Here is a 12,354-nt window from a genome sequence, read left to right as displayed (position 1 = left end):
GCTGCCTATAACGGTCCCTTGGACCGATTCGGCAGCTTATCAGCCCGTGTATGGGCACTTCCGACGGGCCTGCCCGACCGATATCTATCAGGTTAGAAAATCTAGTCGCATCGAATTATAATGACGGGCGTAGGTAAAGTCGGTCCGGGGACCGCATCAACGAGCCGGTGCGGTCCCCGGACCGACTTTACCTATGCCCATCATTATAATTCGATTGTTTGGCCCCAGGGATCGGATTACCCTGGATTCTCCCGATATCGCCCACCCGTAGGTGGGGGATGTCGCGAGAAGATCGGCTCGCTTGGCTATCTGCCAGTGTATGGGGACCTTTACTCACATTTGTGGTCTTGCACTCACTCATCACTTATTTCCGATAAGCCATACCTTTGCACTGTAACTTGCACGCTTATTTGCACATACTGGTACTGAACTTTGTGCAAACTCACAATTCTGCACACTTTGTCAATTACATGAGAGTACAAGACACATGATCATTATTCTTGCTTTATTTAAAATTAGTCTGCAGAGGTAGGAGATAATGAGGTTAAAGGCAATGACAGTTTGAGCTATTTGATTGTTGTGCCTTTCTTCACAGAAATACATGGTGGTCCAGCAGGGGAACTGGTTCCTTTTCCTGTCATAACTGTAGCCTTTATTGAACACATGCAAGAGAACCCCTGTTTCCATCTTGTGTTAGACATTAGGTGCTTACATGAGACATAAGCTGAGTTTTTTCCCATATGAAGTTGCTTTCTTAGACCTCTTTCAGGCTTGACCTTGCTTGTCCTTTGTGTTTTATTGTCCTCAATATCTGTATTTCAGAAGGCCTAGAATTGTATTGTAATTCCACTGAGAGACATTTTTAGATACTGTTCCACTCTGTTTAAAAAAAATTTAAACATGATTATCTATCTATCTATCTAGATATAGATATATATCTATATACACACACCTTTATAGCTTTTTAACCGGGATGGTATCAGGTCATATTCAAACCAAATGACCTATAGTATTGTAAGGAAATAAACCACACTAATGGGCCTAATTATCAATTATCTAGTTTGTGAATTCAAGATTTTGTTTTTCTAATTCAAATAAACTCACATTTTGAATTTTTTTAATCATATTTCAAATTGTGCGAATTTTGGCACTAAAAAACTTGAATCGTGAAAAAAATCTCAAACGTTGATAAATCATCACCTAGAAATAAGAACCTGTTCAAAGGTTTGGCAGTGTATCTTTCAGTGGGAAGAATTATGCCTCAAATGCATTGTGGCCTTTTAAACTCTTTGAGGCTAAATTCCTGCCAATACTACGTTACTGCAACAGATCAAAGCCCAATTCGAAAGCTGTCATTGGTCTGGGATCACAAAATAATTCCTTAAAGGAACAGAAACACCAAAATATGAAAGTGTATCGAAGTAATTAAAAGATAATGTGCTGTTGCCCTGCACTGTTACAACTGGTGTACTTTAGTTTATATAAACAAAGCTCCTGTGTAGCCATGGAGTCGGCTATTCAAAGGAGGAAAGCAGGGCTGTGGAGTCAGAGTCGGAGTCGGCAAAAAATTAACTCTGACTCCTCGACTCCGACTCCACAGCCCTGCTTTCCTCCCCTGACTCCTACTAAATTTAAATGGTAATAAAAAAAAAAATAAAGCAAGTTTAAATGTCCCAATTCACAAACAGTCATAATTACTTCTCTGCTATAAGAATAAAGCCCAATGCACGCAGTGCATAAACGAACACGTTGAGTGACCATGAAGCATGCTTTTCATTGACTGTATGAATGTATAAAATACATTGACAGAGGAGTCGGAAGTATCAAAAACTGAGTCGGACAATTTATCTACCGACTCCACAGCCCTGGAGGAAAGTCACAGATTACTTAGCAGATAACAGAAAACCCCCCATTATATTCTACAGAGCTTATCTGTTTTCTGCTATGTAACCTGTGCCTTTTCTCCTTTTTCCAGCTTGATTGACTGCCCCCATGGCTATAAAGCAGCTTATTTATATAAACTATAGTAGGGTTTCTGTAGTCAACACACTAGTTTTCCCAGTGCAGGGTAACAGTACATTATTTATTAATTACTTTTAAAACCCTTTCATTTTTTTGGTCTTACTGTTCCTTTAAGGAAACTCCACCTTCAGTAAGATATATAAATAACCTAAATATCTGCAGGCAGGAGTGTAATGTTGCGCATTCCCCCACCAAATCACTCAACCAGAATAAAAAGGTACTTGTATACATTGTATATCGCTAACCTGGAATAGAGAGAAAGCTTTCGTTTTTTTGCTGTTGTTGTAGTATTGCCCCCAGCACATATGCACACAGGAAGTTTGTCTCTTGTCAGGTTTCATCTCTATTCCCAAGTTCTTTACCTACACATTAACAGCCAGTAAAACATAGGTATCTCAGAATAAATTGTCATTTTAATATTTTTTTTGTGGATAACAGTTGAAATTGTTACGTGTTCATGATGATTATTACGGCATCAGTATTATTGCTTGTTTTCACTGTTCAGCTACTGTGGAACATGAGATGGAACTACGGCATAAGAATGAGATGCTTCGCATTGAGGCAGAGGCTCGCGCTCGGGCAAAAGTGGAACGCGAGAATGCAGATATTATAAGAGAAAATATCCGACTAAAAGCCGCTGAGCATCGTCAGACAGTTCTAGAATCTATCAAGTATGTCTAACTTAATCTTCTGTATGATACAAGGTGCATATATTATATTGTATACAGGTTGCACTATTTTCTTTACCTGCTTAATAACATTTAACATAATATATATATATATATATATATATATATATATATATATATATATATATATATAATATATATATATATATTTGTAATTCGGATCTTTCAGGATAACTGGTTTCAGAAAAACTTATACCATACCTTTACTGGCAAGCAGCATTATAGTAGAGTGCTAAATGCTATATCTGTCAGGATATTATTTAGGTGTTTTAAAGCATCTTAAGACTGATATCTTATTAAAAGAATTTATTTTAGTGTATGTGCCAGTGAATAGAAGAGTTTTCCAGTGTCCTCCAAAACTGTTGCGCAACAAGCAGATTAAATTAAATATGTTGTCTTCTGTTTTCAAAAGACTATGTATATATGGCTTTATGAATACATTTTATGTGTACATTAAAATCCTAGTGCATCTAATTTATAGGACTGCAGGAACAGTGTTTGGAGAAGGGTTTCGGGCCTTTATCTCAGACTGGGACAAAGTAACAGCAACTGTAAGTATTAAATCATAAGTTGTGCTGAAATGTCAAATGTTAAATGCAATGCCACATGGCATGTGCAATAGCTACTGCTTGTATCTGTGATCAAAATGCCCCTACCTCCTGCAAATTGTTTCCACTGAGAGTGGGGAGAGCAGGGAATAATCACAGAGCAGAGGGAGATCTTAAGTAGTGGCAAGCAAAATACTCTGTGTCCTTGGAATTAAAGGAAAGCCCTTTTGGCATGTTACTGCCAATAGATTTGACACATTAGTGCCACCTAGAATGCAATATTTATTCTGCAGAAAACTTTATCATACCTGAGTAAAGAGCCCTAGAAGCTTTAAGATTGCAGCTGCCATTTTAGCTTGATCTTTCTAGCTTCCTGCTTGCACATTCCTAAGGGTGGGGGGAGTGAGTTTTATGATTTCTTATGGTAAGGGGGAGCAGGAGAGAGGACAGAACTGGGTAGACTCTGGCCCAGGGAATGAAGGATTTTTCTGAGAGGTCTTCTTTTTTTTTTTTTTTGCTGAGAGAAGTCTGATACCAAAGAACATGTTCTCAAAAAAGGAGACAAGAAATCTTGTTTCTTTTGATAGAAGAAAGTAAGCTTTGATAAATCTTACTTAGTTTTTACCTTTCCTTCTCCTTTAAGAATTAATAGAACCCATGATGTTGTGTTAGCTGGAAATAAACTATTACTTTGCTTTTGAAAACCTGTGCTACTTTTATCAATTAAGCAGAAACCCTGCTTGAGTTATGGAGCTGGCACAGGGTTTTATGCAAAAATACACAAAGTTTTTTATTTTTAAATTTTATTTTTCCCCAAGTGGGCTTTCTTAAGTAATAATAAGTTTGGTAGCTTTTGGGAATTTTTCCCGAAACCCCACGTGAGTTTCATAACTCACATAGGGTTTCGTTTATAATTGCTCGAGCAACCATAAATGTGCCCCTTAAAGGGTAACTCTGGCTTCCAAACAAAAATTTGATTACAAGCCCCACATAACACAGAAACCCCTAATATACCTAATACTGAAATCTGTTCCTTTAAAAGTATGAATAAATACCATTTTATATGCTTCATGGAAGGAGGGACTAAAACATTGGTGTTACAAATTGTAACAACTCCACAGCTTACAAACAGCATGCAGAAACTACCTAACCAATAATGCATTGCACTGTGATGTTCCTTTCCTTAGTGACATCACATGTGCAGGGAATTAAAACATTTTGATGTCCCATAACTAAAAATGTATTACAGTGTTTTTACAGTGCACAATATTATTTTTATCTGTGCTGATAACAATTGGGGGGGAAAAAATCTAATGTTATATGTATAATAATGCTATCTGTAGGTTGCCATGTCATCCACAAGGTGGTGCTGCTTATTGAATGGAAGTCTCTCTGCGGATATCTGCGGCTTTGGAATATTGTAAACACTGTGCTTTTCTGTGTTGCTAGGGTGATTTTTATCTGTATTTCAATGCAGAAATTGTCTCTCTGAAAAACATTCTCAAAATTTGAAGTTGTTTTTGGACATACATGAGCATAAAAAAGTCAAGACAGTATTTTTATATTGAGTGACTAAAAAAAAAGCTTCTTCTTTTACACATTAGCATTAAATATGTGAAAATTGAATGAGAAAGAGCAAAGAAGGCAGGGGTGGGTAGAAAGCACTGAGAAAGGAAATAGATATAGGGAGAGAGAACTGTCTGCATAATCTAACATAGGCTCTTGGCAATATTCTACTATTGCCGCAAACGCCACCGACACTTCAATTAAGATGTCAACTCTCTCTAATGATTCTTCTGTACTATAGAGACCTAGGAGTTATCCGGCACCAGTAGGGGGCATCAGTTCTTAGGTGATAAGTGCCCCATAAATAGCAGAGCAGCTGAATACAGAAAGTGTACCAAGGCAAAGATTAAACGTCCTTGGTTTTTGTCTCTTTATGAACACTGGCTATCTTCAATATTATTCTTATTTATAAAGTACCAGCATATTCTATCGGACTGTGCAATAGGGGGTGTGTACATATACAGATTACATACAAAAATGCACCTATATGCAATGCAAAAAGTAAAGAGGCCCTGCTAAATAAAACTGCCCACTACCAACTATACATGCCTAAAATGTAATCAAAGGAGAGAGTTTATGGCATTTTACTATCTTTTAATACTGCTCATTTGTGCCTTACAATGGGTCACAGCCAGAAGCACAAATATAAGGAAAAGAAGTGCAGAATGTCTTTCAGGGCAAAACAAGCCAATTTATTGTACCTTATCCATTACCCCCTGCATGTGTGTGATCATAGCCACCGGCCAGTTAAGAGTCAGTTTATACATGTATAATGGCACTGTGTGAATGTAGGGTGAGCTACTGGACTGGGAAGAAAGGCTACACCTAAGGAGCAGAAAGTGACATTTGCATTGACTTTGAGCAGTGCCCCTCATACCCTGCAGTTCCCCGGTAGCTCATTCTGTTAATGGAGACCCGTCTGCAGCATGGCTGATGGAAACTTTCATTTGACGAGCGCATAATTGCTAATTTGCTAATGCATGCACAGATGTCAGATGCGAAATAAAAAGCCCCCCTCACCCCATCTCCATATGATGCTATAAAGGAAATGACTTGACAATGCAAAATACGTTCCTTTTATAGAGGCAAGCATATAAATTCTTTTTTTCATCAACAAAGGAATGAAATTAGTCCAGAGGGTACTGCCGGCACACAGGTGTCCGCTGTACATTGGTTCATGCCCTAAAAACTACACAATGTTGCCTAGTCACTTATAAGCAAGGCATTGGCACGGGTATGATATTTAATTGTGATTAACTGGCTGCAATGATCATTTCTATTACTCATGAAATGATCAATGAGGGTAGAATTTCAGGTCCTCGGTGTCATGTAAAGACATGGGTAGAGATTAACTGTAGGCTAGTAACTATGGCCAAAAGTGGATATCAGAAATAATCCATATGACTCTTGACGTCTCCTTCAGTATTTTTATTTGAAGTTGCAGCAGATTTTGGTGCTGCAGTTCATAGGCACTGATAGAAACATCATTAGCATGCTCTTCTGGGTTATGGGAGAGCTAGAATAAGCAGGGCACTTGGCAGCAAACTATGCGATACATATAAAAGACGTCTATTGTGCTCTTGCCCATCCTGAGGAATGGGTATCATAAACATTTCTTGCATGTTTTCAGGTTTTTATCCTAGCAGCACAGGTGAATGGGTAGTTTTAACTGTTGCTCCTGTACTGCTTGGGGAATATCGTAAAACTAGCAGTGTTAAAGGGGATCTCCACCCAAACTCAAGGTTTTTGAAAAATGTAAACATAATTTCAAGCAACTTTGCTAAATTCATCAATTAAACATGTGGAGAAGTTAATAATGCAGAAAGAGAACTGTTTTGCAGCTGGATTTCACCATATGAAACGTTATTTATTTATACTTTTTGAAGGAACAGATTACAATGATAGGTATATTAGGGGTTTCTGTGTTGTGTGGGGCTCTTTAACAAATTTTGGTTCGGAAGCTGGAGTTCCCCTTTAAGATGTCTGAGGGGCATGCTTTGCATGAGGTTTTCCCTTTCACTCTATTCATCTTGAAATCTACTGCCGAACGATGGTCATATTATACATATATACAGTATACATGGCCTATCAATGGTTATATTAGTAGCTTGGGCATCTTGTGACCTAACATCCAACCTATGGCTGTGATTTACTGCTTCCCTGAGGATATAGGGTGTTCTCTTCTGCTGTTTTTCTACTGCCTGCTCCTCCTTCAAGAATTACTTTAAAAACCCTGAAAGCTAGAAAGGTTCTTTATAGTTTCACTGTTCCTTTTTTTTACTGAAAAAGGGACAGTGAGGAAAAAAAATGAAGATTGAAATAAGCTTTCTAAATATGATCAATTAAAAACAAAATGACATATTAACTGTAGAAAAGAAGTTACCTCTTGAGTACATTTTTTTTTCAGCCACTATGTAGAATAAGCATGTCGTTTTTCTGCATGGCGCTTATGCTTTAAGATTAAAGAAGTGTGCGGGGCACTACCCCTTCAAGTTGCATATAGTTACCGACCGTGGGTACAGTAAACCCCCACTACCAATATACAGGTATAGGACCTGTTATCCAGAATCTTTGGCACTGGGGATTTCCAGATAAGGGATCTTTCCATAATTTGGATCTCCATACCTTAAGTCTACTAAAAAAAAATCTTTTAAACATCATTTAAACCCAACAGGACTGTTTTGCCTCCAATAAGGATTAATTATATGTTAGTTGGGATCAAGTACAAGGATCTGTTTTATTATTACAGAGAAAAAGGAAATCATTTTCAAAAATTAGAATTATTTGCTTATAATGGATTCTATGGGAGATGGCCTTTATGTAATTCGGAACTTTCTGGATAACGGGTTTCCAGATAAGGGACCCTATATCTGTATTCTTTCATTCAAAACACTGAAGGTACTTATGTTTTGCTACCTAAAATAAGCAATAGCATACTTGTCATTAGCTAAGGCCCATTTACTTAAAAAATTTGTGCAATAACCTAAAATAAATGAAAAAGTAGTATAATGATATGATCTTGCTAGAATATCTTGTTGTTATTCCATAACATTCAAGGACCTCAATAGATGCTAAGCAGCTTTCATATCAATACATGTAGATGTTTATTAAGGGAGTGCAGGGTCCTTTGGATTCCTGTAGTCTGGTATGGATTATGCTAATCCCTTCATGACAATCCTAAATTGATGAGCAGGGTAAACACTGAAAACTTGATATTTTACTTTTATCCACCCATTGGTGCAATGTTTCAGTCTATGAATCCAGGAATACAGCCATGCCCACTACTACACATGTATACAGGAGGCAATAAGGCACCAGAGTGCATATGGCAAAAGCCTACTTTACTGATGTATCATCAGTTGGTGTAGAACATGTCAGGGTACCCTTTTTTTTCAGGTGCCAAATTTCTCATGTTATTTATATATCAAGGTGTATTATACATTTGATAGAAATGTGGTAATGTTGGACCACCGAATGGGAGGCACAGGTCCAAAAAGCCTTAAAATCCCTGCACTAGAGGAATTCACCATTCTACTTCCTTATTGAAGGGTGTTTGCAGATTCGCTATACTGATGTCTCTTAATTTATTGACCAGAGGTGCTGACCGCCAAGCAATAGGTCAGGGGTTAATTTCTCTGGCTGAATGCTGCAATCTCAATAACACATTATTCAGCAAACAAAATGTCCTCATCCTAGTTCATCTGACTGGTGCCAATAAAGATAATGGGCTGTGTGCTCCAAAAAAGATACTTTGCTTGGAGCAACACAGCACTGATCAGGTCTTGTATAGAAACCCCTTATCCAGAGCTCCAGTATAAGGCCGTGTCTGCGTCCCATAGTGTCCTATTTATACAAACAGTTCTTCGTTTTGACAGATTTGCTTCTTCTCTGTAATAATTATGTAGTAGGCAGTACCTTGTACTTGGTACTAACAAAGGTGCAGAAATCCATATTCTTGGCAAAACAATGCTTTTAGGTTTTTTTATTGATTACCTTTTTTAATTAGTAGACTATGGTACAGTGCTCCTAATTATGGAAAGACCATTTATTGGAAAGTTATTGTTTAAATCGTGAACATTTAAATTGTTTAAGGCCTGAACAGATCAAAACAAATTATCTTTTACCTTACATCCAAGTGTAAAAATACAGGTTTCTTATCTGAAACTGGATATTCAGAGAGCACACATTTACATCTCCAATCAGTGCTTGCATTGGTTTGAAAAAAAGTGGAGGGGGTCTGTGTGTCACACGTAACCCAGCATGACAAAAAAAAAAATAATCCACCCCACTGGTTTCATCCACTTTAAAGCACAGCCATCTTGCTATTTCCATCTACTGAACGATATGATGCCCAATATACATAGACCAAAGTTTGTGGCCTGTAGGGACATAGAATGAAAATAGTGTATGATTTTTTTTCAGCTGGCGATTCAGCATCTGCAAACAAAGCCCCCTGCCTGCATATTTTGTGTGATTACACAGCACAAACACAGCATATTCTATATGACTCTACATTATTTAATATACAATAAAACCTTAATCCACTTATTTTAAGATAATTTACTAAACTTGCGTTTTTGTGGCCCACCTATATATAATGCATTTTGACACCATTTTTTTCTGGTCCTCTGAATATCATTCACTCACCATTTGTCAGTCTACTACCCATTCCACATTTCTTTTGTTTCGTCTTCATTCATTTTTTCTGCTTTTATTTCTTCTTTCTCTATAACCCTTTTTGTATATCCACCTTCTTCATCTGTATACTTCTTTTAATGTTTTTCCTTCTTAACTTTTCCACCATTTTATCCTGGTATCCAACCCCTCATACCTTTTTATACACCATTTCTTCTTTCTCTGTTTTGAGTTTTAGATTTTTATTTCCTTAATTTTCTTCTTTCACATTATTAAAGCCTGTAATTCCTGCTCTTCCCTCTTGATATATATTGAGTTATTGGCATCAAATGAACATTTGGTCATCCCTTCTATTGGGGATACAGTCTATATTGTAGAAGAGAACATTGTATGCATTGTAGATTGTAAGTAGGGCCCTCTGATCCTATTGTTACTCTGTAACCTTTGTTTGTTAAATTATTGTAAGACCCCTGTTTGTTATAAATTGATGTAAAGCAGATTAATGTTTGTTTTTAAAATGCTATGTATTGAGCTCATAATAAGCACAGGTGTTCAGTCTCCTGATTATTTCCTGATTCCAGGTTGCCGGACTCTCCCTACTTGCTGTGGGCATCTACACTGCCAAAAATGCCACTGGTGTGGCCGGTCGGTACATTGAAGCCCGCCTTGGAAAACCATCTTTGGTCAGGGATACTTCTCGTTTCACAGTGGCAGAAGCAGTAAAGCATCCAGTTAAGGTAGGTAACTATAGGAGAAGCAAGTGGTGATTATGTCGAACCATCTTCAGCAATGACTGCTCATTTTGTATACTTTTCATGACTTTTGTGTTCCCTGAGAGCTATAGTGCAACACAATAGATAATTTGGCAATTTTTTGGGGGGAGGAGGTTACATTTTGTTTTTTTAAATGTGCCTCTGTTATGAAAACACAAGATTTTAAATAGCTTATATAAAGTTATTACTAACTGTTTACTTATTTTAACTTGCCTGTGAGACACATTGTGTCATAATCCACTTCATCTCTCCACAAAGCCCTCCTGTCAAGCATAGGTATGGGTTATAAGCATAAATGTTAATAATAAACCTGAATAAATTTATATAGTCTTTTGTTCGACTGGTGAGTTTTTTTAGTGATCCAGTGGCAGAAAAATCAGTCGGTGGATGAAGGTGTTTAGCTTAGTAACACTCGGGCCAGGCATCCTTTTCTAAGTAGGAAAATGTTCAGTGAATCCAAGGGGAGTTATTATAGGCAATTTACTTTTTATTTATTGCTTTTCTTATTTAAAGGTAGTTAATCATATAATTTTTTTACCTGTTTTAAAATAGTTTGTTTCATTTATTTTCTTGTTTTTCATAGAAGCTGTTCAGTAAGCAAAGTCCTTGATTCTTTCTAAACCTTTAGAATTTGATTCATTATCTAAGGTTTCAACCGCAGCTTCAGCTCCTACAGGGTATGCTTCCTCACCTGAAGCTTTAAGCCAAGGCACATGATGCAGGTGACAGTTCCCTCTGCAGAGGAAAACAGAAAAGCTGATCTGCTCTCATCCACTCCTTCATGTAGCTCTGCTGACACTCACTGAGCAGTTTTTGTTCCAAAAATGTATAGTTGCTACCCAGATCTGTTAAGAGCATCTGTAAAATCAGATACCATACTTGCTGACACTTCTCAGTAAAACAGTACTACATAACCAATTAAACAACATTCTGTAAGACCACTTGTTCACAGTGCTTGTAGGTCAGAATTGCTGCCAATCACACTGCTCTATTCACAGATTTTCAAATACCCCAGTGCAACTGATTACAACTTTGAAGGAAAGTATTTTCATAAAGTTTTGTTATTTTGTCAGATTCCTTTTAAAGGAGAAGAAAAGGTACCAAATGTTAGGCACCCCCAGTGATTGTAAACACTTACCTGAGCATTTTCATGCTGAATTCTGCGTGTCACTGCTGGTAACAGGCACCCTCTTGATTCCTGCAGCATGTAAGCTGGGGCTGTCTAATGCAGATGGGGGCACCAGAAGCTATATGTATTAAACTGTAGAAAATGCAATCTATAGTGTAAACTTGCCTTTTTAAAAACAGAAGGAAAGGTACAATCCTCCTGTTAGCAGAAAGTTGCACCGGCCCGGGCCCCTCCTGTCTTTCTTCAAAATCTCGGGGCCAAAATATGTGCAGTAGATTGAAAAAGATGCCTTTTTTGTTAAAGTTTGGCCTTTCGCTGTGAGTGTGCAAGCAGCGTGACGAAAGGAGGAAGAAGAAGATTTCACACTTGCTTGTACCCAGGTCCGGTGCAGTTTTCTCCTTACAGGATTGTACCTTTCCTTCTCCTTTTTAAAAAGGCAAATTTTGCACTATAGATTTTTTTTTTTTTCTACTGTTGAATAGATGTAGCTTCTGGTGACCCCATCTGCATTAGGCAGCCCCAGCTCACATGCTGCAAGAATCAAGAGGGTGCCCGTTACCAGCAGTGACACGCAGAATTCAGCATGAGAATGCTCAAATGCCCACTTTCTGGACAAAATCTTCCTGACATGTGACAGGTGGCTTCTATTAAATTTATTATTAATACATAATTATAAAACACCACCATATTCCGCAGCTTAATTAAAAAGACAGGCTCTTGAGCCTTATTCAGGTGCTTCTCTACCCGCTGAATGTTGGCAGATAATATACTGAAGGTGCTATGAAAAGTGCAGGAATGTAAATTCAAAATTGTCCTCAACAAACATGATTATAATGGTGTATAAACCCAAAAATATAATGTTGCAACTTTCCAATATACATTGAAAGGTTTTTTTGTTTGTTGTTGTTTGTAATTGCAAATAAATGCAGTATTTTTTCTTTCTGCAGCACTGGTTCTGTCCCTTGACACTATGTGGCAGAAGTTAGCAGGGT

At 37.6% G+C, this 12,354-nt stretch overlaps 1 protein-coding gene across 1 annotated transcript in view; it reads left to right on the top strand.

The window, feature by feature from the left end:
• Window positions 1–12,354, top strand: part of atad3a (ATPase family, AAA domain containing 3A) — a 35,727-nt gene that overhangs the window by 9,275 nt on the left and 14,098 nt on the right. The window contains 3 exon segments of the mRNA NM_213684.1: window positions 2,528–2,693; window positions 3,193–3,262; window positions 10,042–10,197. Of these exon segments, the coding sequence (NP_998849.1) occupies window positions 2,528–2,693; window positions 3,193–3,262; window positions 10,042–10,197 (392 nt within the window).

The sequence above is a fragment of the Xenopus tropicalis genome, chromosome 7 (assembly GCF_000004195.4).
Source record: "Xenopus tropicalis strain Nigerian chromosome 7, UCB_Xtro_10.0, whole genome shotgun sequence".
Lineage (NCBI taxonomy): Eukaryota > Metazoa > Chordata > Amphibia > Anura > Pipidae > Xenopus > Xenopus tropicalis.
The sequence above is the reverse complement of the archived record's forward strand: the minus strand, read 5'-3'. Positions and strand labels throughout refer to the sequence as shown.